The sequence below is a fragment of the Mytilinidion resinicola genome (assembly GCF_010093595.1).
Source record: "Mytilinidion resinicola strain CBS 304.34 unplaced genomic scaffold BDZ99scaffold_11, whole genome shotgun sequence".
Taxonomy (NCBI): Eukaryota; Fungi; Ascomycota; class Dothideomycetes; order Mytilinidiales; family Mytilinidiaceae; genus Mytilinidion; species Mytilinidion resinicola.
Window position 1 is genome coordinate 1,343,523 of NW_022985447.1, and position 24,402 is coordinate 1,367,924.

A 24,402-nucleotide genomic window follows, 5' to 3' on the forward strand; every position below is an offset into this window, starting at 1 on the left:
TCGCCGAGCTACAAAAGCAGACAGCCCTGCTAAAGCGCTATCGCCAGCGGCGTATGCATAGCCCACAAAGTCCAGCAGAACAGGCCCTTGGCCAAATTATCAAGGCGTGCGAAACAGCAATGTCAAACGCCGTGCTGCTTGCAAGCGAAAATAAGAAGCTGCGCATAGAGAATCAGCGCCAGAAACAAAAGAAGGCAAGGAAGCGCACGTATATAGCTAGAAAGGGTATTCTATCAGGTGAAGAAGCAGCCGATCGTGCACAACCTGTACAGGAAGGGGCAGCAGAGGAGGCAGCAGAGCCACCGGCCGAGCGGCCACAGCGAGCAAAACCTAGGTGCAGCATGTGCGAATCAACAGAACACAATGCACGTACGTGCCCTAGGCGGCAGGCAGCTAGCTAGTATGTAGCTGCATCAAATATATTTGTTCGTGGTGGAGTAATTCGGAATATTTGGCCTCGGTAGCGTGGTTGGGTGGGCCACTAGCTTGTGCGGGCCACTAACTTGTGGATTACGTTAGAGGGGTTTAGATTAGATAAGCTCAGCCTTGCGGTGAGCTTCGCACGCGTCACTCCGATGCCTGAAGCTATTCACACCTTTAAAGAGCCTGAACCCTCCTCCTGCGGCATGCTGCGATAACATTCACAATCTGAACTGCAAACATGGACGTCCAGCTCTACGTGTACGATCTCTCACAGGTACTGTCGCGCATTCCACTACCTAGAACTTGGTTAACATTTTCCCAGGGCCTGGCACGACAGGTATGGTACTCCTCCGGATTTCGAATGCGCCCAGCTAAACTGGCCGAATAGCTGTCCCGCCAGTTTCTCGGAACCCAGATAGGTACCGCGCCTTCATCTACCACCTATCAAACCTACCTCTAATAGGCCCCAGACGCCGTCTATCACACTGCACTCGTCTTCGGTGGCGTTGAGTACTTCTTTGGCCAGGGCATACAGACATGCTACCCCGGAACGACACATCATGGAGCACCGATGGAGATCATACCCATGGGAGAGACGGCGCTACCTATGGAGATTATTCTCGAGTACATGGACTCGCTGAAGGAAATATACACACCCGAAGTCGGTCTACACTTTTTAGCAGCGGGAACCAAAGCTGATAATGGGTAGTCCTACGACCTATTCCTGCATAATTGCAACAACTTGTAATTTTACCAAATGGTGGGCCTCGAAGGATAAGAATTAACGCCTTCCCAGTTCCAACGACTTCGCCATGTTTTTAGTCGGCAGAGGCATACCAGACCATATCACGTCCCTCCCACAGACTGTCCTGAACACTCCATTCGGACAAATGCTCAAACCACAACTAGATAGCGCCATGAGATCCGTCACTCAAGCCCCTGTACCGCAACAAAACGTCCCCCCACAGCCAGCTTTATCACGGCACACACCAAACGGGGTGTCCCATAAAGCATCGAATGGCGCAGCAGGCAAAGTCCATAACGTGACTTCTCTCCAAGAAGTTGAACGACTCCTAGGTTCTGCCATAGAATCATGCGCCATAATCTTCTTCACAAGCTCCACCTGCGCACCTTGCAAGATCGTATACCCAACATACGACGAAATCGCCGCCGAAGCCGGCAGCAAAGGCGTCATCATCAAAGTCGACATCAACAACGCCTACGACGTCTCCGCCAAATACGGCGTCCGCGCAACGCCCACATTCATGACCTTCCTCCGCGGCCAAAAGCAAGACGAATGGAGCGGCGCCGACTCCCGCCGCCTCTGGGACACCGCCAAAATGCTCCTCGACCAAGCATTCCCACCCCACCCGCACCTTCTCCAGAACGTGCCTACCCTGCTCCACACATCCCTCCGCCCAATCACCTACCCCAAAGCCCCGCCCCTCGACAAACTCACCGCCAAAATGGGCCCCGCCGGCCACGATCCCGCCGTCACCTCCATCGTATCCTTCATCAAATCCCTCTCCGCCGCCGGCGCCATCGACTCCCCGCTCCCCTCCCTGCCCGCCTTCGCCGCCTTCCTCCGCTCCGCCCCCACCACCCTCCCCCCAGAGCTCCTCTTCACAGCCCTCGACCTCCTCCGCACAACCCTCCCAGACCCCCGCGTCGCCGGCTGGTTCGCCGAAGAACACACCGCCTCCAGCACCACCGGCTCCACCACCACAATCACGCACCTCCTCGCCCACGTCACCGCCCTCGGCCCCGCCGCGCCCTACAATCTCCGCCTGACGACCCTCCACCTCGCCTGCAACCTCTTCGCCTCCCCGCTGTTCATCCCCCACCTCCTCGCGGCCCCTTTATCCTCGCTCCTCGTGAACCTGCTCACGACGGCGCTGCTGGACGAGGCGCACGCCGCGCTGCGCGCGTCGGCCGTCGCGCTGGCGATGAATCTCGCGGGCGCAAACCACAAGGTCCGCAAGGCGGCGCTGTCTTCGGGCGCCTCGGCGGCGGCGGAGGAGGAGCTGGGGAAGGGGGAGCTGCCCGAGAGCGAGCAGGTGGAGCTGCTGGCGTCGCTGCTGGAGATGCTGGGGCGCGGCGCGGCGGTGGAGGAGAACGACGAGGTGCGGTGGAGGGGCGTGGTGTGTGTCGGGTGGATCGTGTTTGGGGCGCCGCGCGAGGGGGAGGTGCGGGATTTGTGCGAGGTGTTGGGCGCGCGGGGGACGGTGGGGGGTGTGAAGGTGGGGAGCGGGAGGAGGGAGGCCGGGGAGTTGGTTAAGGAGGTGGAGGGGTTGGTTGGGCTGTGGTAGGTGTGTGTTACAGGGGGGTTGTGGGTTGGATAGGGGGTTGAGAAGGGGAGGGGTGATGATTATGGATTTGGTTTAGCGATAGGACGAGATAGATCATAGACACGGCTTTTTGGGATTGAGTTTTATATTTGATCTGAAAGACCCGAGTAGTTATGTGTGTTTTGTAGATCGTTTGCCCAGAGAAGTTGAAGCGGGCGTATTAAACAACTCTCTACATGTGCGCGCCTCTTGGGCAAAAGTCGGGGTATCCAGAGAACCGAACCCATCTAACCAACCTCAGTATCCAATCTCGCTTTATACAGCCTACATCTCCTCTATTTCCCCACTGAAGGTCCCAACACCTCTCGTCCAGTTCACTCCCAAAGAAGCCCCAGACCGACGAGCCCACCAAGATCTCCGGCATGCGAGAAACCAGCCAAGGGGTCTCCGAATGTCTATTACAAGCCCCAGCGAAGGCCCCGTTGTCCGTGCGCGGCGACATCGCAGCGCGGCTTCCTCACCGCCACCCCCATACCCCCATCCACCGCTCCAGCCTCCCCACCGGGCTCCCCTCCGCCTCCAACCCCCTCCCCGTATCACGTCAGACCGTGTAACTCCGCTCCACCAGCGCCCTCCCCCGCTTAATCCCCCTCCGCCCCTCTCTCCTCTTCTTACTCTTCCTAATCGCCCGCTTCTGCACCACTCTCTGCGCGCCCCTCCAAATCGCGTCCCGCATCAGCAAGATAATCGTCGCCGCCATAACCGGGATCGCAATCGTCCAGAAGAACTTATCAGAGTGCTGCTTCACGCCCGGAAACGTCGCGAAGTTCTGGCCGAAGTAGCCGACGAGGAAGGTCAGAGGCAGGAAGAAGATGGTGACGACGGTGAGCTGCTTCATGCTCTCGTTCTGGAAGGATCCGACCATGTTGAAGATGAGGTCGATCATGTTGTCCGCCGCGCGCCGCATCTGGTCGAGCGAGGCGGTGATGGTGATGCAGTGGTCTTCGACGTCGCCGAGGTAGGTGTGCGCGAGGGGCGAGATGGTGATGCTGGAGATTTGGATGCGCGAGGGGCGGCCGGCGAGGCCCGGGCGGCCGGAGAGGCCGGAGAGGCCGGGCGTGGAGATGGGGTCGGATTTGTGGTCACGCAGGGAGTTGATGAGGGAGCTGATGGGTTGGATGGAGCTGCGGAGGATGGAGAGTTCCGAGGTGAGGATGTCTGAGGGGCGTTAGTGTTTTGCGGTAGGTATGTATCAATAAATTAGGAGAAAAGGGGCGTACATAAAGACCTCGAGTGGCCGATGTCGGGGTCGGTAAGGACCTCCAGCTCCAGCTCGCTCATGGCATCTTCGTAGGCTGCGACGACAGGTATTGCCAAATCAATGATCGCATCTATGATGGCTTGGACGAGCATGCTGCCGTCGCAGCTCTGTCTGATGATAGTATCTGAGGACATCAAACGTTTCAATATAGGCGTTTCAATATCCCCAGCAGAATGTTCGAAGAACGAAATGACGGTATTGTCCGAAGTGAGGAACATGGACACCTGCTCAACGCTGACCGCCAATTTCTTTTTAGCTAAGGTCGAGTTACGCTCCATGTAGATGGTCCTCTCGATGTTTGGTCCGCCGCGGTAACGCTGTAAGGTCCGGATCTGTTCCTTGCGCTGAGCGCTCGACTGGAGGCTCCGAGCAGTGACGGTTCCATCAAGCGTGACGCTCTTGTCTTCTGTCTGCCAGGTGTGCTCCATGTCGGCATTGGTAGGAGTCTGACTCAAGAAATCTCGAAATCGCTTGTAGAACGACTTTGTCTTTTTGGTCTTCTTGTGCTTTGGTTTTCTGACGGGACCGAAGTCTTCATTGTCCGAGTCGCTGTCGGAGTCGTCGTCTGCGAGCTTGACGAGCTTCTGTAGGGTCAACAACACTTGTTCGGTTAGTATGATCCATTCTTGTTGACTGAATAAAGCAAGATAGACGTAAGATGCGAACGGGGTAAAATAATGATACATTTGTAGCATTGTACATAGTAGCTGGTTGAATAAGTGCAATATCAATTGGAATGGTCCGCAGGATAGGGGAGCTGGGGACTGAATTCCAGTGCAAGCAGATACGAGCTGGATGAACTGTCCGATTGTGAAGCCCATGATGGGCACAGTTGAAAGAATCAACAGCACGTGACAGCTCAAGAGAGATCAAGTTGTGCGTGAATAGATTTAACTTACTGAAAGCCTGGTCAGAGTACCAGTCGGCCTTTGTGCGGCCCCTAGTATTCATCAAGTCTTCAATGGCTAGCCGATGTAAATTTTTGTTATTTCCCAGCATTCTGATGACGTCCCAGCTGAGACCATTGACATTGATCCACCGGCATTGCGCCCAGTCTCCCTTGGGCATGTCCAGGAAGACGGCCAAATCGTCATTGTCCAGGCGGCTCTGTGTGATCTTTTCGTCGGAGAAGTCTACAATTGTGATGTCGCAGTGCTGCTGGAGCAGCTCGAAATGCGGCTGGGCTTCCTGGGCGGTGTCTACACCGGGCTCGGCACCGGGCTCGTCCCATGTTGGCCGTGTCGGCGAGTGGTAGTTTCGCACCGTGTTGGAGCGCGTCATGCGCCGCTTCATGGGCGAGTCGACCGAGAATCGAGGGCTGTGGTGGCCGGTGGCCGACAGGTTGGCCGACGCGCCTGAGACAGCACTGTGCCGGCGGCCGCGATGCGTCTCCCCATCGGGCTCGGGGATGGAGATGGTCGGGCCTCGCGGGCGGGCCTGGAAGTCCCGGACGTGTGTGGTGTCCGACATTGTAGAGGATCGTGGGGCTTGGCGAATGGTGGGAGACTCGTGGGTAGTACGACGATTTGATGTGCAGGCAGTTAGGAGGCCTGCTCGAGGTCAGCCCACGGTCCAGCCTGCTGGGATTCCCGTCTGCGGTTCCACCAGACGCGACAGAGTGCACTTACGCTTACGTCCCCTATAGCGTTGCAGGTGGCCGAAATGAGGACTGGATGTGCCCAGGTTGGAGGAGGTATCTGTAGCCTCCAGCGCAGGACGCAGCCGACGTGCCGAGACTCAGCCAGCGGGACGGGGCATGGGCGGGAGTGGACGTGTTTCTCGGCAGCTCAATGGCATCGCCGCGAGATCACGATGCACAGAGTTTTCATCTGGTCGACCGCGGTGCGTCACTGCTCTTCTGGACTGCAGGTGTGCAGGCCTCCAGCTCGCGCGCTGCACGTCCAGGCGCAAGCGAGCTATCGTCTGGCTCGGCACCAGCACCGTTTCAGAGCACGAGGGCAAGGAGCCCGTCAGGCCCGTGGACTTGGGGCATTTTGTTGCTGACCAAGGCGTGCACGCCGCCTCCCCGCCCGCTGAGGAGACTGGCACGCTGGGACGCTGCGTGCGAGCAGCACAAAGCCTCGCTCCCCTCCTGTCCTCTGCATTCACTGCCGCTGCATTCTCCCTATTTGTCCCTGCCTGCGGCGTCTGTATTGGCCGTCCCGCCTGCATTAAGCGCCTGTGCGGTGTTGGTGGCTATTCATAACGCATGGAATTTCACCCCCTCGCCGCCCAATCACCGCCCTGCCGCCCAGCCTGCCCATCTCCACCCTCCAGCAGCCAACGCCAACACCTCACGCACCGTCTCGTCTCCCATCACCGTCCAGCTGCGACCCTCTATCCATCAGCCAGCAGATATACCCCCTCCGCCGCCGCCAAAGCCTCGCCCTCTGCCTCTCCCCGCCGCGCTGAGCCTCCACCCACGCCCCGTCGGCCTTCACCTGAGCGCTCTCGCCACACGCGCACTTGCCCGACCCGAGCGCCCCTAAGGAGACCATCGCCATCCAGATCCCATAATCAGCCCGTATAAATCCCTCCACGCCGCTGTCCGACACCCGCACGCTGCTGTGTGGCCGCCGAGTGTCGTCTGCATCGCCCTGGCTGCCCAGCAAACCCCTTGGCCGTCAAAAGTTTGCTGTTCTGCCTCCCGCCGTCCTCGACACCTCGACACGGACCTCTCTGGCCGCCGGCCGCTGAAACAGCTCCTGGATCGTGTCTCTGCGCCCACTGCCGTCTCTGGGTACATGCCATCACGCCATCTCGTCGGCTTCCACTAACCGTCCGCGACCCTAGTCTGAACAGTCACACCTCCACCCCTCGACCGGCCATCAAACCGTTGCTGCAAACCGACGCAAACATGAGAGAGGTCAATTTCAGCATCCCGAACGCCAATAAGGCTTCGGTCGGCATCACCACCGCCCTCTACGACCGCCGCGCGCTCGACTGCACCTCCACCCTCCCCCTCATCAACTCGCTCAACCATCTCGCATACCTCACCACATCGTCTGCCCGCATTCGGGATATCCTCACCGTCGATGGCGGCGTCGAACGACTGGTATGCATTCTCAAAGAGGGGCGGAGTAAAGATATGATGGATATGTGGAAGTGGAATCTTGCATTTCAATGCGTTTTTAACATTGGTGTTCGTGGCACGGAGAACGTCAGGACACGAGTGGTAGAGGCCGACATGGTCCCTGTCATCGCCACGATACTCGACAACTACGTCAAAGTCATCGACAAGTGCCGGGAAAAGGCAGAGGCCGAGTTGAAGAGGAATTCTGCGAGACTTGGCACTTCGTCGAGACATCACTTCTCCCGCTCCGACCACGTTGGCTCGTCTTCTGGCCACCGCTCAGAACGGACTCGACGCCATGCACCTCCTCCCATCGAGATTCCGCAGACCTTCACGCAACCTCCGCTCGAGTCACAGCCAGGAGACGTTACCCCCACTCCTGCTTTTGCCATGAGCTCTCCTCCTGAACGAACCACTTTCACACGGCCCAATACCCTCCACAATCACCGAAGTCAGGAAGGCAGGGCACAGCTCTTTGGCACCATCGGTGGGCAGACTCGCAACATTGGTCAGCCATTGGTCAGTGCTTTGCCGAATATGGAAACTGGAGAGACGTTCGGGATCAGGCCTGTTCGGGACGTTGACCGTCTCCCTTCTATGCTCCCGGCACTTCAAGGAGAGATCACTTCACAGCCAGAGTCCCCCACAACTCCAAGTGCGGCCAGGCCCACCAGCCCCCGGGCTTTGGGAGCTGGCAGATCTCGGAGACGGCCATCGATTCGCCATCAGCTGTCGATGTCTGGCGAGTCCGACGATGGTCAGAACGATGACATGATGGCAGACGCATCTGCTACCGCTGGCCCGGCGAGCGAGCCTATCGTTGGTATCCAAAACGAGATCAATATGCAGGACATTGTGGACAACGAGGAGATGCTGGACGCAGGGGCTACCCCAGTTGGACTTGCTGCACCCCCTTCGGAGGGGCCCGACGCAGACACTTTCAACATCACTCACCGCTCCGCTCTAGATGGCAGCATCATCAACCCCGCAAACACTCAACCGACAGGTGCTATTAGCTTCTCTCCCGTGCAGCCAACCATTAATGTTGCCAATGCGAACCCCCCAGCAGCTCCGTGGTATCCACGCTATGCTCAAGATCGCAATGCAACGGCCGGAGTGCTTGCGGCCATGCCTAGAGATGAGGACGTTCTGATGTCCCTCCAGCTCTTGGCGTACATCTCCAAGTATTGCTACCTTCGCTCGTACTTCCAAAAGTCTCACCTCGTGCCAAAACTAAAGATTGGGTCTGATTTACAACTTCTCGATGGTGAAACGTGTGCTGCTCCAGCGGTGTCAGAAGAAGATGAGGATGAGGAATACCTTCTCCCGGATGACTTCAACATTTTTCCTCTGGTCGAGAAGTTCACGGTCCGACACCACTCCCAGGATATGCAATACTGGGCTGGTGTTGTAATGAGGAACTTATGCCGGAAAGACGACTCTCGCGGTGGAATCCGACAATGTGCATACTACCAGTGCGGTCGATGGGAAGAATTCACGCGACAATTTGCCAAGTGTCGTAGATGCCGACGCACAAAATATTGCAGCAAAGAGTGTCAAAAGAGCGCTTGGGTTTTCCATAGGCATTGGTGTGTAGCAGCTCAACAGTGAGCGGTATCCTTTTTCCGGCATCTCAGCACATCCCCACGAAGAACACTTTTATTTACGCGGCATACTGCACGGCGCGAAGCAAATTTTCCGATACTCAGATTTTATGAACCGCAACGACGACGAATACCTCCTATACGCGAAAGGATTGGCGAAATCTATCTTGGAGTTGGAGCACGATACGCTCTGGGGGATATAACCCCGCTTTCCTCACATACCCATACCACATTGTTACTCAGGGCAATTGTCCATTTTTATCCTTTCCCCCTCTTCCGCATGTTTGGGAGGGTGCTCTGAAAGTTGCTCTTTAGCGTCTCCGCATTGCGAATTGAGAAACCGCTCTGTGCTTTTTGTTTCTTAGTGCTTTGGTCGTGGTGCAAAGGCGTTATTCTTCCCCCTTCTTCATATCCGGGAGCATCAGTCGTCATCGTCCTTCTTCCCTTGCTCATTGCATGTGAGGTGCGTGGTTGGTGGCTCGGTGGAACCCCCGTCTCTTCTCTTTGTTTGCTCTCATGCCCTCCCTGTGTTGGAGCAGGCTTAATGGGACGGTCATCCCGGTGCGCTGGGTCAATGCAAATACACAATGGGGAAAATGCCCGTGGACGATGATTTCTTTGTGTATCCCGTTCGCGATGGTTAACTCGGGGATTGGCGATCATTGGATGGGGACTTGACCTCGTTGGCGGAAAACCAGCTATATAGGATGCGTACCTAGGGCTGGAGAATGACTATGCTTAATTTTTGATCAGCTGGGTTCTGTGAGATGATCTGCGTGATGAGATTTTGTTGAGGCCGGTCTCCTGTCACGTGTACCGTGGTTCGCTACTGCCGGGGTGCTTCAATGGATTGCCGAATTGGTAGACAGGTTTTCAGTGTTGCATGAGTGTGAATCAGAGGGACCTTTGATGGTTGATATGCCTATTTGCTACTTCTTAGACACTAGAAATTATCATTCCGTATCTCGGTAATGTCGGCTATCTATCCAAGCTTTGGTGGGGAGAGGCGGCTATGTCAGGTGCTTAAAATAGTGTATATGCAGGGGTCGGAGGACCACTTCGTGGCTTGGAGAAGAAGACGCAGCTCGAGTCGAATCGCCTTTATTACTTCCCTCTATCCTCAGCCACGGGGCTGGAATCCTATCGTACCACTACCGGCTCTCCATGTCTCCATTCTAGCCGCTTCCTAAACCACACAATTCGTTGAGTATGCAAAAGATCCCGCCTTGACGCGAAGACTTTGCTTTGGACGAGAGATTAACAGAACATCCTCACAGGGCAAGCTTTCCTTACATCGGCATGCGATGCGACAATGACAGGAGGTGACGAACCCCCGGAATACAATCGCGATGGCCTCCGGCGGCGCCAATCGTCCCATCATGAGGACGACGAGGACCTGCTCGCAGCCGCGCAAACAGTGGCGCCAGTCTCGCCCACCACCTACCACGTAGAGCCTCCCCGACGAGCAGCCACGGATCTAGACGCGGTCGTGGCCTCGACTTCTTCCGCGGTGGATAATGACGCGAGGACATCCATACCCAGGCCTTCCATGGATGCGGGGCCGCGCGTCCGGTTCTCAACAGACGTTGAGAGGCAGCTCCCGTCCCAATCGAATAGGAACTCAATCGGTGCTGTAATGGACATTGGTGGCGATGGGCGGAGGGGTTCGCTGCCGAAGATGAAGTCTGGGGCGCCGGAATTGAGAGTTGACACCCAAGGTGGCGCTGCGGCAGGAGATGCCCCGATACTGGGCCATGGAATGGTTCGTTCACCCACAGCCATCACCTCACCGGTGTCACCGATTGCTGCCTCGCAGAAATCGCCCATGTCACCTGCGGCACGTTATCGAGGTTATTCGCTACGTCAGGCGCTGTTCCGTAGAACAATTGAGGACCACGCCACTTCACCTGGATCCCTTATAGAGATGACAGATACGGCTGGATCGTCGAGTCAAGTATCGCCGGTTCAGCCGGATGGCGCCCACGATCGCAGTTCGCCAAACAAAAAACGGGAGTCGACAGTCCTCGTTACACCAGTGGCCATGGATTATGGAGAACTACCTGATAGGACCAAACCCAAGGGCTCCAAGGGGACCTCTGCACTGCCGAATTGGGAAAGCTGGGTGGAAAAGAAAAGCAGGAGGAGCGCAATCTCTCGAAAAGTTCGTGACTTTACAACCAAAACGAAAAAGTTTGTTCTACGGATCCAGGAGATACCTCCTAGCAAGGACGGCAGACACATTGATCTCGACTGTTCGCGAAAAGAACCTCTGATCGACGAGAGAACCAATAAGCCTTACATCAGTAATTATATCCGCTCAACCCGCTATTCGGCCTGGAACTTTCTACCCCGGCAATTGGTTGCGCAGTTCTCCAAACTTGCAAATTTCTACTTCCTGTGTGTTTCTATCCTGCAGATGATACCTGGTCTCAGCACCACGGGTACTTACACGACGATTGTGCCGTTGATTTTCTTCGTGTGCATATCGATGGGCAAGGAAGGATATGATGATTTCAGGAGACACAAGCTTGATAAGGCTGAGAACAATCGCGAAGCTAAAGTCCTGCATGTGTACAAGAACACCGGATCTACGGACGAAGAAAGCATTCCAACTTCTCCTTTAGGCACCATTGGACCTCTACACTGGGCGACGACGAAATGGCATAACCTCCAGGTCGGTGATGTTGTAAAGCTGGATCGAGACGACACTGCCCCAGCCGACCTTGTTATCTTGCATTCAGAGGGAGAAAATGGCATTGCATATGTGGAGACTATGGCTCTCGACGGAGAGACTAACCTCAAAAGCAAGCAAACAGCGACCTCTATGAGCAAATTCCTTACTACCCAGGATGATGTTGCGATATGCAACGCAGAGTTCGTGGTCGAAGATCCCAATCTCGATCTATACAATTTTGAAGGCCGAGTCAGGGTCAACGGAGAAACAGCACCGCTCACTACCGCTGAGGTCATATACCGAGGTAGTATCCTCAGGAATACTCCAAATGCCATCGGAATGGTCATCTACTCTGGTGAGGAGTGCCGCATTCGCATGAACGCCAACAAGAATCCTCGCATCAAAGCTCCTTCACTCCAGAGCATCGTAAACAAGGTCGTCATCATCATCGTCATTTTTGTCATTGCACTTGCGATCTTCAACACCGTCGCGTATCGCATCTGGTCTAATAAGACAGAAGACAAGTCCTGGTATCTAACGAATGCTGATGTGGCGTTCTTCCCCATCCTTACCTCGTTCATCATCATGTTCAATACCATGATCCCGTTGTCCTTATACGTGAGTTTGGAAATTGTCAAATTGGCGCAGATGTTCTTTCTCAACGACATTGATCTGTACGATGCCGAGTCTGATACCCCCTTGGAAGCGCGAACCTCGACTATCAATGAGGAGTTGGGCCAGATCAGGTAAGTCAAGTAGAGCGTCAATTTTGGAGCTCGTTTTGCTAACCTTTGCAGTTACATCTTTTCCGATAAGACCGGTACACTCACAGACAACTCCATGAAGTTCCGGAAGTTGAGTGTGGCTGGCACTGCTTGGCTTCATGACGCAGATCTGCAGAAGGACGCGGCCAAAAGGAAGCTTCTAGAACCCAGGAAGAAGAAGAACAAGGGCAAAGGCAAGAAGCCAGCTAGGAAATCCCGTGATGTTGAGGCCGTTGAAGAGTCACTCGCACTCCGAGAGCATGTAGTGGACCCAGCCAACACCAGCCGCTCGTCAAATGAAGCTGCTAGCGCCAGCGGGCTTCATAGGAACGGGTCAAACTGGAAATCGACAGCACGACCTGGAAAGGCTCAACCCGAGCTTCTTACAAAGGATATGCTTCGTTATATCCAGCGCAAGCCGTATACCCTGTTCGCCAAAAAGGTCCGATTGTTTCTTCTTTCTCTAGCACTCTGCCACACGTGCCTTCCAGAGACGCGGGAGAATGGAGAGATCGAATTCATGGCATCCTCGCCAGATGAACATGCTCTTGTGCATGCTGCGCAAGAGATGGGGTTCCTGGTCACCAACCGCGACTCTCGCACAATCACATTGAAGATAATGCCATTGGGCAATGACGCGGAACCAGTGCTAGAGACATATGATATCCTAGATGTCATTGAGTTTTCAAGCAAGCGAAAACGAATGTCTATCGTTGTTCGTTTTCCAGATCAGCGAATTTGCATATTCTGCAAAGGCGCCGACTCTATTGTTATGCAGAGGCTCAAGCTTGCAACCCTTGCAAATAAGAAGGTCGTCGAGATTGAGCGCCGCGCGAGCAAAAGAAAGAGCTTGGAAGCACAGTACGCCATTGCACGGAAAAGTGAGCAAATTGAGCGCAAGAGCAGTGTTAGTGGTCGAAGAAGCATGACCGTCAGCGGTGCGGCTCGAGCGAGCTTCACCATCGGGCGGGCTAGCACTACACTCAATCGCGGCAGCGTCAGCGGGAATCGCTTGAGCATGGTCGGCACTGTTCAACAACCGGTTCGTGACGAGATAGATCAGTGGTTGACTGAGCGCGAGCGAGACGTGGATATCTCCTCAGTCGAGGAGAATAGCATGTACTATTCTCCACGCCCTTCAGCTCAGCTCGGCCGACAGTCTCTCGCCCTCTCCTTCAGTTCCGATCCCCGAAATTCGATGCAGATTGAAGAGATGGATGAGTTTGTCGAAGAGTCTCTGGTGGCGGACGAGACAGCAGCGATCGAGCGCTGCTTCCAACATATTAACGACTTCGCGACTGAAGGATTGAGAACGTTGCTTTACGGCTACCGGTTCATTGACGAGCAGGAATACATTTCGTGGAAAAAAGTCTATCTCGACGCAACTACGAGTCTCATCAATCGTCAAGACATGATTGAATCCGCGGGCGACCTCATCGAGCAGAATCTCGATCTCGCGGGCGCTACCGCTATCGAAGACAAACTTCAAAAAGGCGTCCCAGAGTCCATCGACAAGCTCCGCCGCGCGAGCATCAAGATGTGGATGCTGACAGGCGACAAACGTGAGACAGCCATCAACATCGGCCACTCCTGCCGCCTGATCAAAGACTATTCCTCCGTCACGGTCCTGGACCAAGAAAGCGGCGAAGTCGCACAGTACATCGCCGACGCCATCCTGGGCATCAACGGCGGCAAAGTCGCGCACTCGGTCATCGTCGTCGACGGCCAAACCCTCGCCACCATCTACGAAGACAAGCACCTGACCGCCCTCTTCTTCGACCTCGCCGTGCTCGCCGACTCGGTCATCTGCTGCCGTGCCTCCCCCTCGCAGAAAGCGGGCCTGGTCAAGGGCATCCGCAAGCGCGTGCGCAAATCCATCACCCTCGCCATCGGTGACGGCGCCAACGACATCGCCATGATCCAGGAGGCCCACGTCGGCATCGGCATCACGGGCAAAGAAGGGCTGCAAGCCGCGCGCACTTCGGACTACTCTATCGCCCAGTTCCGCTTCCTCACGAAGCTGCTCCTCGTCCACGGCCGCTGGAACTACATCCGCACGTGCAAGTACACCGTCGGCACCTTCTGGAAGGAAATGCTCTTCTTCCTCACGCAGGCGCTGTATCAGCGCTGGGCCGGGTACACGGGCACGTCCCTCTATGAGAATTGGAGCTTGAGCATGTTCAACACGCTCTTCACGAGCCTGCCGGTGATTTTTCTGGGCATCTTTGAAAAAGACCTCGCGGCGGCGACGCTGCTGGCGGTGCCGGAGCTGTACACCAAGGGCCAGCGGAATGGCGCGTTCAACTTCACCATCTACGCGGGGTGGATGTTCATGGCGGCGAGCGAGGCTATGGTTGTGTATTTCGTCATGCTGGGCGTGTATGGCCAGGCGGTGTTCACGAGCGACCAAGGGCTTTTCGCGCTCGGCGACCTGTGCTTCAGCGCGGTGGTTATTGTTATTAGCGTTAAGATGCAGTAAGTCCTTCCCCCCCCTTTTTTTTTCCCCCCCTTTGCGCCCCCATCTCCAATCCCGTTCCAAATAAAACAAGAAATCGGGGCAAAATGATAAACTAACGTCCTCCTCAAATCGCCAGACTCATCGAAACCCACACCCGCACGCTCCTCATCCTGATTCCCCTCGTCGCCTCCATCGGCGGCTGGTGGCTGTGGAACCTGCTCCTCGCGGTGCTCTACAACCCCCACGCGCCCATCTACCACGTCCGCCAGGCCTTCCTGCACACGTTTGGCGCGAACGCGCTCTGGTGGCTGACGCTCGTCTTGATACTGGCGTGTGTGGTCGTGTTTGAGCTCGGGGTGGAGAGTTTGAGAGCGACGTTCTTCACGCAGGATGTCGATGTGTTCAAGGAGCTGGAGAAGGATGAGGGGGTCAGGAGGAGGTTTGAGGAGGCGAGTAGGGGGGAGATGCCGTGGAGCCTGGCGTGGATGGGGGAGAAAGACGTGGGGAACGGGGAGGATGTGCTGAGGAAGGTTAACACGCGGGAGGAGGAGGAGAGGCGGGAGGGCGAGGTGGCCGCGTTGTTGGCGATGCGGCCCGGGCTGGCGGATGGGGAGCGGGGCAGGGGCGCGGATGTGGAGGAGGCGCTTAGGGGCGCGTTTGGGAGGGTGAGGGGGGAGTAAGGGTGGGGATGACTTGTATGAGTTTTGTGTAATGATTCATGTTTGCATTCGAGGGGTAAGGATCAGGGGGGGGGGGGGGGGGGGGCCGCATGGTAGAGGCGTTTTTTTTTTGGTAGCGGTGATATCCAGCCCCTGTTTCTTATCTATGCTGTGGAGGACTCGTGGCGTGACGTTTTGATACTTCGCTTGGGGGGGGGGGGCCAGGGGAAGCTTTGGGAAGAAACGCGCAGCCGGCTTGGATGAAGTGAAGTGGGGTGAGGTGGAGACCTTGGTGTTTCAGATCCGGGATTGATTCTTTCTCTGCCATGTCGTCGTCGTGGGTAGATCCGTGGGTACGTACGTACGTACGGTAACTAAGACACAAATTCTAGGCACGCTGTCCGCTTGTCCTTATCCTGTTTTTTTTTGGCTTTTTTTTGTTTTTTTCTTACGAAGCAACTCAAACCACCGGCGAACAGCGGCAAGTAAGGCGGACTATTAAGCTTGTATGTAGCGGCTTCTCTCATTTTAAGCGCTTGGAACCTTTCTTTACGCACGCTATTACGGCTTTTAGGTGTGCCGCCAACGGCAGCTCTAGCGCTGGTTAAGCAAGTGTGCCGACAGCGTTACGATGATGCACTTCTGGATACGGAGTGGAAGGGTTGCGCCTTTGCCTAGCCTGATATACTCGGAGACGGTACAGTGCGCGGGGCTTGCTGGAGTCGCGTGCGAAGATCAGAAGATGTGGAGAGGACGGGTAACGAAAGCGGGGTGGGGAGGGAAGCAGATGGGAGGGAGTGAAAGCTGAGGCGTGTGAACTGGAGTTTGATGCCTTTGTATGTATGGATCAAGCTGTTGGGCTGAGGCTCGATGTCATTTCAAAGATGTCAGCCATAGGGGGAGGAGTAGAGAAGGGGGGAATGCGGCGGAGTTAGCTTAGTCAAGAGCGCTCGACTTCGTGGTCGTATGCGCTAGGGTTTTGGCGGATGGGTGGGTGCCCCCCGCCCCCTTGGGCTTATGATGTGTTGCTGAATCGATTGTCACGTTTGCGGGTATTCAAATTGGACCTTGGGTATGATGGTAACGTGACACTGCTAGGAGCCACCCGACAGTATTCCAACGTGTCAGATTTGGGGTTAACGGAAGAATTACAAAACGGATGGAGGTGAACAGTGGAGAGCAGAAAGAGCGAGTGAGTGCTGAGAGCGGACTGCGGATAGCTTGGAGCGAGGAGTTTTGGCAGCAAGCGAATTTGATGCTTGTGCGCAGTGTGAGTAGGGGGTTCGGGTAGCTTCTAGCTATGAAATCAGCTTGTTCACAGAGACACTGCGCAGTATAAATGTGAAAGGCTCTCCATCAGCTGGAACTCGTAATCCGAACTGAAGCTGCTGAACTTCCCAAAAGGGACGGCGCATAGACGGGAATAGTATTGTAGACTATGGGCGAGCAAGGAAACCGGCGGGAGGAGCGGAGCGAGGCTGATGAAGAGGTAAGCTATTGTCTAAAGAATGCAAAGAAACGATGGAAGGTGACCTGATATGTCTGACCTAACATATAACTGCACTAGCCTCACGGCCCAAACATCCCCTCCCTCGCTACCGAACTCCAAGAGAAAATCTTCTCGCACTGCGACGCCTTCTCCGTCGAAGCCCTCCGAGCAACATGCAAGCACCTCCGCGCTATTGGAGAGCGCTATCGATTCGATGAGGTGCACTTCGCGTGGCACGAACGCAGCGTCAACAAGTTCCTCCGCATCACGAATCATCCAGTACGTAGTAAGAAGATAAAGAGAGTGGTCTTGCATGCGGATGTCCTTCGTCCGCTCCAGGATGTGAAGGACATGTTCTGTCTTGATTACGAGGACGTCGACCACTTTCTCAAAATGCGGTACGTGAAAGGAGAGCTCGAGCGTGCCCTCGATCCGTACGCCAAGGCCGAGTTTGAAGAGGTCCGAGACATCGTATTCACGGCAGCCCAGCTTAGGGGCTTTGATCTGCGGCAGGAGATCGATCGGGGCAGAGAGCACCAGTACCGGGAGGGTTGGGGTGCGCCGAGCTACACCGATCACAACTGGCGTGTTTTTCGGGCCATCGCCCAGCTGAAAAACCTAGAAGAGGTCATCGTGATGGTCACCGAAGGCGAGGCAGAGATTGCCCACTGGCTCAACTATGCTCCAAAGTGTCGGCATCCCTTCTGGCGGGACCTCTACGATGCGGTCCCTGCGAAGCTCTATTTCTGGTCCTGGCCTCCGAGAGGTCTGCACCAGGTTCTGGAGCTTGTGCATGGTTTTATGCTCCTAAATTGGTACCCTAAACGGTTGCGGATTGAGTGCCGCAGTTTGCGTTCTTGGGCACAGAACTGGTCGGACGCCCACGAACGGGGGCTATGGTGTCTCAACCTGCAAAGACTGAACGCATTGGCACCCGCGTTTGCTCGCATCACCCGCTTCGACGTCAGGTTCATGGCCTTTCCCGAATCGTCAATCTGCGGCGATTGGCTTCCCATGTGGCGCAATCCCGGCAACGTAGAGGAGCTCCGTCTTAACGAGTTCTTGAAGCAACCCGGAAACCTGCGTTCCTTGTCGATCGAGATTGCGTCAAACGTCGGGTTGCATGCAGTTTTTCAAGGTGTAACGCTCCCGTTTCTCCAGTCGCTTACGCTCGCTGGAAAAGCTTCAATGGCTGAGCTGTCGATGTGGATTAGGAGTAGTGTGCCTCTTCTTCAAAAACTCAACGTTGTGAAACTGAAAGAGCGCGACTTGAAAACCGACGGATTGATGAGGTTAGGTTGGGAAAATGTTACCAAAGTTGTGTACGGCAGAAAGCAAGCCAAAACTATGAAGATAGAAGCGATGAAAATGGCCTGCTACGAGAAATTCGAGGATCTGATACTTCTGTATGCTCTTTGGTACCCTAGGGAGAAAGGTCAGGAGTCAGCTAACTCCTCGACGGGACCATCGTGGCAAGAGGAAAAGGACTACGTGGTGCTAGAATGGTAGATTGGTGATTTTAGAGAGCCTAGTAGGATGCACGTGGCGGATATCTCTTACCCATGTCCAAGTCCTCCTAATAGCGTGGAATGAGTAGGAAAAGCTAATTTCAATAATATCCGCTCTGAATCTGACCGTGCTGGCAGGACCGTTCAGAGAGAGACCGTGAATCAGGCTGCCGAATTTTGGATTCCTGAGAGGCTGCTGAAGCACCTCCACCGAACTTTCGGCTGCTTTCATCACTTAAAGTTACAAATCGAACTGCGTAGAACAAACTTTGATAGACGCAGAGTATGCGCTGCGTAGTCGCAACTCGGTCTTTTTTAGACCACAGAAGTTGCAAATGTAGATTAGGTCGCCGTCTAAAGGATGTTTGGAACCTGGCTGAGGCATCTCCGGTGCGAATCTGCGTGACTCAGTCGCTTAAAGTCACATATTGAACGACATGGAAGGAATGTTGATAGACGCGGAGGGCACGTCGCGTGGCCAGATCACAGTCGTTCTTAACTTCTAGAGAGAGAAGTGTAAATCAGGCGGACGGAAATAGGATAGTGGAGATCAGCTGAGGCACCTCCATGAACGGTTTGCGTCGGTTAGTTACTGAAAGTTACATAATGAACCGAGTAGGGCCAGTTTTGATAGACGCGGAGGGCACGTTGCGTGGCCATAGGGTAGTCATTCTTAGTCCCCAGGAGGACAGCTGTAAATTAGGCAGATGGGAATATGATGATGCAAAACCGTAGAGGCACCTCCGTGAAAGATTTGAGCCAATCGGTCACTAAAAGTCACATATCGAACCGAGTAGACCGAATTTTGATAGACGCTGCGTGCACGCGGCGTGCCATGGCCCAGTCATTATTGAGGAAGTGAGGAGAGAGCGCAAATTAGCCCGCTGGAAATAGGATAGCGAATTGGTGCTTCAATACCTCTGCGACGCTTCTGCCCTCTTTAGTTGCAAGTTTTCACAGATCTAACCGCGTAGCTTGAAACCTCATAGACGCGGCGTGCATAACGAAGCCACGAGAAGGCCGCGCTGTGTATCCTCCGCGTAGTCCGCTTTGCACGTGGAAGCAGAAGACTATGAATCAAACTGCTGTCAGATGCATAAGGGAAACATGATGAGGTACTTCTGCGTCGCTTCTACGCTCTTTTGTTGCCAAACTTTACAGATCTAACCGCGTGGAAACATTTTTGATAGACGCAGAGGGCACGCGGCGTGCACATAGCGTAGTCGCTTTCTGGTACGAAAGTGACGGGGATGCATGGCGCGTAAATTCGGGTGCTTTCCACGAACAGTCGGAGCTTGCAACGGCCGTTACAAGCATCACTAGCCTTGAGCTTTCATATGAGCAGGAGCCTTGCAATGATTCTGCTTTACCGCCATTTCGTAGTACTGGGATACAGTTTGAGCTCAATGAGAAGTTTGAGAGTCTTTTTTAGGCTTAACTTCATTCGAGGGCGTAAAACGAAAGATGGGAATGACCATGTCGAGAGAGGTTCGCGGAGGATTGCGTACAGGCAGAGTGGTAGATTTGCCTTCTCGGATATGCTTTAAGATTGTGCAGATGTTTGGTGTTGTACAGTGTCCGGACAGAAGTCTGTGCACGCCTGCTCACCACTGTCTGAGGTGCTTTGGTGCGATATTGATACTCTGGATGATATGTGAAAGTGTAGAGAGTGCGAATTTGAGTCGATCCAGACGCTTATGATCCACCTACCTCGCCGCTGTTCGGGGTACTTCAATATGTTATCGGAAAATGGGAAGAGGACTCGAAACCTGGAGCAAAGGTGAGTGCACAAACTTATATTCTAGTGCCGTAGCTTGCGGTTTAGACCATGCGAGAATGATGATGATTGTGGTAGCGATTGCTAATAAGTCTATAGATGAAATCAGTTTGGCAATAAAGGGAATGTAGTATAAGGAATGCACATGCCCGGAGAAAAGTAGAGGGACCCTCATTTCCTCCATTGTACTTCTGCATTTTGCGTTGGTCGCAAGCTGAGGTTGAATATTTAACCGTTGATCTGCAAATCTCCTAGAATTGAGGTGCACGAACGATGGACGACGATGGAAGTAGACCGAGACCGCCAGACGAAGCTAGAAACGAAGTTAGTTGTGAACGCCTAGTATTTTAAGAGGAAGATGATCTAAAATGTAATCTTGCTAGAATAACAAGCCTCTGATCTTGAGTCTTCTAAATGAGCTCCTACAGGAGCTGTTCGAATACTGTGATGGGTTGGCCGTGGACTCTTTGAGGGCGACGAGCCGGCGCTTGCGGGAAGCAGGAGAGCGTTACGTGTTTCGAGAAGTGCACTTCGGATTGTATTCCAAAAGCTGGGACAGGTTTGTGGCACTTGCTAATAACTCAGAGTACAGCAAAAGGGTACGAACCGTTGTTGTGCACGGGGACCGTCTGAAAACTCCTAGGGACTCCTTGCAGATTCTTGGTCCTGGGTTCCATGCCCGCGACAGGAATCGTAAGAGCTACAATGAGTATAGCGCAGAGGAACGTTACCGGTTCTTTGAGGCTACGAACCGGAGAAGAATCAGAGCCGCAGGTCCGGTCGATATACCCCAAGACGCCGAGTTCATGGAGACCACGCAGAAAGGATTTGATATTCACGAAAACATTGTCGAGAACAATACCGACTTTAGACGAGGAAATCTCGCCTATCGTGATGTCTTTCGAAATCTGACAAACTTGGAGACGGTCGTGCTCATAGTTACTGAGGGTGTGGGCTTCTCCTACAACATGAAGCAGTACTCTCCGCCGTGCAGGAACCCGTTCTGGCGTCACCTCCACAGCACTGTCCCTCCAGAACTATACTATTGGGCCGGGCCACCTGATTCACTCCTTGACCTGGGCTTTGAGCTAGCCATCACAGCACTAGGAAGACCCCATATGACAATGCGGCTAGAATGCTTCAGTCTGTATAAATGGCCCAATAACCGGGGGAAGTTGCCTAGCTACCATGGGCGATTCTCACCGAGCCAGAGCAGCATGCTAGGAGCATTGGTCGGATCCCCTCTCCATATCACTCGCCTTGAGATTCGATTCAACGCTTTTCACGGTATGACTACGGTTGATGCAGCGTCGCCTGCGCGAGCCTGCCCAAGAAAAGGCCTGGATTCGTGGTTTCTTGCGCAATACCCGGAATCTAGAGTCCCTGTCACTCGAAATTGAGTCCGATACCGACCTTTACAGCATGCTCGAAGGCGCACAGATTCCGTCCCTGAAGTCGCTTACCCTCGGCGGACCGGCTTCCCTTCACAAGTTATCGGAGTGGATGGACAACAGAGCTTCATTACCGGCACTTCAATGTTTGAGAGTGTCGAAACTAAGGAAGATCAACCAGAATAACAAGGGAGTGTACGAATATGGCACGAGAGTTGTGTACAGCTCAAACCAGGCCGCAGATATGAGATTGGAAGCATGGGAGATAGAGCTGAATGAAGAGCAAGCTAATTTTCTGAGCTTCCATTCTACTCGACAACTCAGGAATAAGGTCCTGGGTGGAGGAGGAAATGCTCTCGAACAGGCGCGGGAGGAGACGGACTACGTCGAGGTAGAATGGTAGACCCTCTTGCATGTTCACATAGAGTGGAATAGAAACATTGAAAGAAAGAATTCCCGAAACTTGATGATGTGAACGCTTGATGTGACGCGGCGCTTGACAAGTAGTGAAGGTGTGATGTAGAGGTATGAAGGTGTGAGGTAGAGGTATGAAGGTGGCAAGGAAGGGGTTGACGATCACGTGGCAGTGAGGCTCTGCGGGCACCTTTCCCTTTGAGGCTACGGTCAGCCCAAGAAAAGAACACTCTACAAAGGGGTTGAGGGGGCAATTCACCGCCAAAAGTCCCTGAATCCTTCTGACATCCCCCTACGATTGATTGATTCTGCGTGAGTACCCTTTCCGTGTACCTCTTGTGTTCTGTCAACCTCATAACATTCCACCTGTCCTCCACGACTCGCAACTAATCTCAACAACCCCAGGTCCATCGCTCGCTAAGGTCGCGTTGCAATCTGTGAGCGCACGCCCCGAACTCCGGTATACATATGTCCAGCGGTGTTGACGTCCGACGACGTCCAGGAATCTGGTCTTACCTGAGCTTCTCCTCGAGCCCTCGCCGCCGCACCTCCGTCTCGCTACCGCGCAACAACAACGCCCAGGATCCCTTTGAGAAGGCCGACCGTCACTCAGGACACGGCCCGTCAGGATCAGGCTTCATGAACGATATCAAGGCTGCGGGGATGAATCAGGGGCAGCGGACACGATATCTGAAGGCGGGCGGCATTCTCGCCTTCATCCTCCTTATTTTCTTCTATCTCGCGCCTAGACATGGCAGTGGTATGTCCTAACTCGCTCCCAAAGCCCCTGACTTCCATCCATGTTCTGACAACCCCTAGATACAGGCCCTTTCCCCGGTGGAGATACCGCGTCAGACCCTACATTGGCAACGACAAAGTGCAAGAAGTCCTTCGACTCCCACAAGCCCCTCATCCAGTACGCCCTCATGATCGACGCTGGCAGCACTGGCTCACGCATCCACGTATACCGTTTTAACAATTGCGGCTCAACTCCCGAGTTGGAAGATGAGGTATTCGAGATGACCGCGAAGAAGGAGGGCGGCTCTGGCTTGAGCTCATACGGCGAGAAGGCTGAAGAGGCCGCGGCCAGTTTGGATGTCCTGATGGACGTTGCTGTGAAGCACGTCCCCGACAAAATCAAGAAGTGCACCCCAGTTGCCGTCAAGGCGACTGCCGGCCTTCGCAAACTTGGCCCTGAAAAAAGTGACAACATCCTGAAAGCTGTTAGACACCGCTTGGAGACTAAGTACCCCTTCCCCGTTGTTTCTGACGAGAATGGAGGCGTGGAGGTTATGGAAGGCAAAGACGAAGGTGTCTACGCCTGGATCACAGCCAATTACCTCCTAGGGAAGATTGGTGGCCCGGACAAGTCCCCGACCGCAGCTGTCCTTGATCTTGGTGGTGGATCCACTCAGATCGTTTTCGAGCCTACCTTTAGGGATAGCAAGACTGGCGGTATGCCCGAGAAGCTGGCCGACGGTGACCACAAGTACGAACTCAGCTTCGGCGGCCGCAAGTTCGAGCTTTACCAACACTCCTACCTAGGCTACGGTCTGATGGAAGCCCGCAACAACCTCCACAACGTCGTCATCAACGCCACCTACGAGGAAAACAAATCGACTGACGCCTCCACCTGGTTATCCAAGCCTGTCCTCAACCCCTGCATCGCTCCCGGTATGTCCAAGGAGGTCACCGTTAGTCTAGGCGCTGCCCACCCTCTCGGCGAGTCCGTCACTGTCAACATGACCGGCCCAACAGACGGCTCGCCAGCCCAATGCCGCGCCCTCGCCGAGAAGACCCTCGAGAAAGACGCTGATTGCAAGCTTGCCCCATGCGCCTTCCGCGGCGTCCATCAGCCCTCGCTCGAGAAGACGTTCGCTCGCGAAGACGTTTTCCTCTTCTCCTACTTCTACGACCGCACGCAGCCTCTCGGTATGCCAGAGTCTTTCACGCTAGCCGAGCTCAAAGACCTTACTCACCGCGTCTGCCACGGCGAGGAGGCCTGGGACGTCTTCCACAGCATCGAGGGTGCCTTGGATGAGTTGAGGGGCCGAGCGGATCATTGTTTGGATCTGAATTTCATGCTTGCGCTGCTGCATACTGGGTATGAGATGCCGATTGAACGTGAAGTTAAGATCGCGAAGAAGATCAAGGGGAACGAGTTAGGATGGTGTTTGGGTGCTAGGTATGTTCTCTCCTTTCTCTGCCAAGTGATACTGCAATTACTAACAATCTCTTCAGCTTGCCATTACTTAATAAGGAGTCAGGATGGCAGTGCAGGATCAAGGATGTCACGCAGTAGATGTCTGAAATTAAACGGAGAGCGACGAGCGACGATGAATAATGCATTGGATCGGCGTTTAAGTTTCTTTTTCTCTTCTTCTCCCCTGCCTTGTAGAGCTTCTATTGCGTTATTCTTCGCATCATCTCTTTCCATCAGGAACATTTGTGTCTCATGGGTCATGTGCATTATAAAGATGTATCATATCATCAATCGCATTGCTTTTCCACGAAACCCATCTATCTCCCTGGCCACTCGCGTGCTTTCACAGCTTCTCT

At 54.4% G+C, this 24,402-nt stretch overlaps 9 protein-coding genes across 9 annotated transcripts; 7 read left to right on the forward strand and 2 right to left on the reverse strand.

The window, feature by feature from the left end:
* Positions 1-601: 601 nt before the first annotated feature.
* BDZ99DRAFT_571950 (DUF862-domain-containing protein) lies at positions 602-2,732 on the forward strand (the record flags this gene model as incomplete). Its single annotated transcript, XM_033728150.1, has 6 exons — positions 602-697; positions 746-760; positions 812-842; positions 894-1,084; positions 1,133-1,167; positions 1,220-2,732. Exons 1-6 carry the CDS (start codon positions 662-664, stop codon positions 2,730-2,732), a joined length of 1,821 nt encoding a protein of 606 aa, XP_033576108.1. The 5' UTR covers positions 602-661.
* A 578-nt stretch (positions 2,733-3,310) lies between these two features.
* Positions 3,311-5,330, reverse strand: BDZ99DRAFT_463952 (uncharacterized protein; the record flags this gene model as incomplete). The annotated part of the gene is made up of 3 exons (XM_033720186.1): positions 4,932-5,330; positions 3,992-4,633; positions 3,311-3,929 (listed from the first exon to the last, which is right to left on the reverse strand). The coding sequence occupies exons 1-3, from the start codon at positions 5,323-5,325 to the stop codon at positions 3,313-3,315; spliced, it is 1,653 nt and encodes a 550-aa protein (XP_033576109.1). The 5' UTR covers positions 5,326-5,330.
* Positions 5,331-5,822: 492 nt separating this feature from the next.
* Positions 5,823-6,521, forward strand: BDZ99DRAFT_521597 (uncharacterized protein; the record flags this gene model as incomplete). Its single annotated transcript, XM_033725642.1, has 1 exon — positions 5,823-6,521. The coding sequence occupies one exon, from the start codon at positions 5,823-5,825 to the stop codon at positions 6,519-6,521; it is 699 nt and encodes a 232-aa protein (XP_033576110.1).
* Positions 6,522-6,889: 368 nt separating this feature from the next.
* On the forward strand, positions 6,890-8,716 carry BDZ99DRAFT_488867 (MYND-type zinc finger protein MUB1; the record flags this gene model as incomplete). The annotated part of the gene is made up of 2 exons (XM_033722944.1): positions 6,890-8,580; positions 8,653-8,716. 2 exons carry the CDS (start codon positions 6,890-6,892, stop codon positions 8,714-8,716), a joined length of 1,755 nt encoding a protein of 584 aa, XP_033576111.1.
* A 1,136-nt stretch (positions 8,717-9,852) lies between these two features.
* On the forward strand, positions 9,853-15,285 carry BDZ99DRAFT_571954 (phospholipid-translocating P-type ATPase; the record flags this gene model as incomplete). The annotated part of the gene is made up of 4 exons (XM_033728151.1): positions 9,853-9,916; positions 9,987-12,129; positions 12,181-14,622; positions 14,742-15,285. Exons 2-4 carry the CDS (start codon positions 10,022-10,024, stop codon positions 15,283-15,285), a joined length of 5,094 nt encoding a protein of 1,697 aa, XP_033576112.1. The 5' UTR covers positions 9,853-9,916; positions 9,987-10,021.
* A 1,417-nt stretch (positions 15,286-16,702) lies between these two features.
* Positions 16,703-18,280, forward strand: BDZ99DRAFT_533716 (uncharacterized protein; the record flags this gene model as incomplete). The annotated part of the gene is made up of 2 exons (XM_033726517.1): positions 16,703-16,753; positions 16,832-18,280. The coding sequence occupies 2 exons, from the start codon at positions 16,703-16,705 to the stop codon at positions 18,260-18,262; spliced, it is 1,482 nt and encodes a 493-aa protein (XP_033576113.1). The 3' UTR covers positions 18,263-18,280.
* Positions 18,281-19,692: 1,412 nt separating this feature from the next.
* BDZ99DRAFT_463955 (uncharacterized protein) lies at positions 19,693-20,369 on the reverse strand. Its single transcript, XM_033720187.1, has one exon. The coding sequence runs from the start codon at positions 20,220-20,222 to the stop codon at positions 20,001-20,003; it is 222 nt and encodes a 73-aa protein (XP_033576114.1). The 5' UTR covers positions 20,223-20,369; the 3' UTR covers positions 19,693-20,000.
* Positions 20,370-20,961: 592 nt separating this feature from the next.
* BDZ99DRAFT_463956 (uncharacterized protein) lies at positions 20,962-21,936 on the forward strand. The gene has a single exon (XM_033720188.1). It carries the CDS (start codon positions 21,341-21,343, stop codon positions 21,830-21,832), a length of 492 nt encoding a protein of 163 aa, XP_033576115.1. The 5' UTR covers positions 20,962-21,340; the 3' UTR covers positions 21,833-21,936.
* A 179-nt stretch (positions 21,937-22,115) lies between these two features.
* Positions 22,116-24,363, forward strand: BDZ99DRAFT_463957 (uncharacterized protein). Its single transcript, XM_033720189.1, has 4 exons — positions 22,116-22,155; positions 22,249-22,603; positions 22,663-24,028; positions 24,085-24,363. Exons 2-4 carry the CDS (start codon positions 22,312-22,314, stop codon positions 24,143-24,145), a joined length of 1,719 nt encoding a protein of 572 aa, XP_033576116.1. The 5' UTR covers positions 22,116-22,155; positions 22,249-22,311; the 3' UTR covers positions 24,146-24,363.
* The last annotated feature ends 39 nt before the right edge of the window (positions 24,364-24,402 follow it).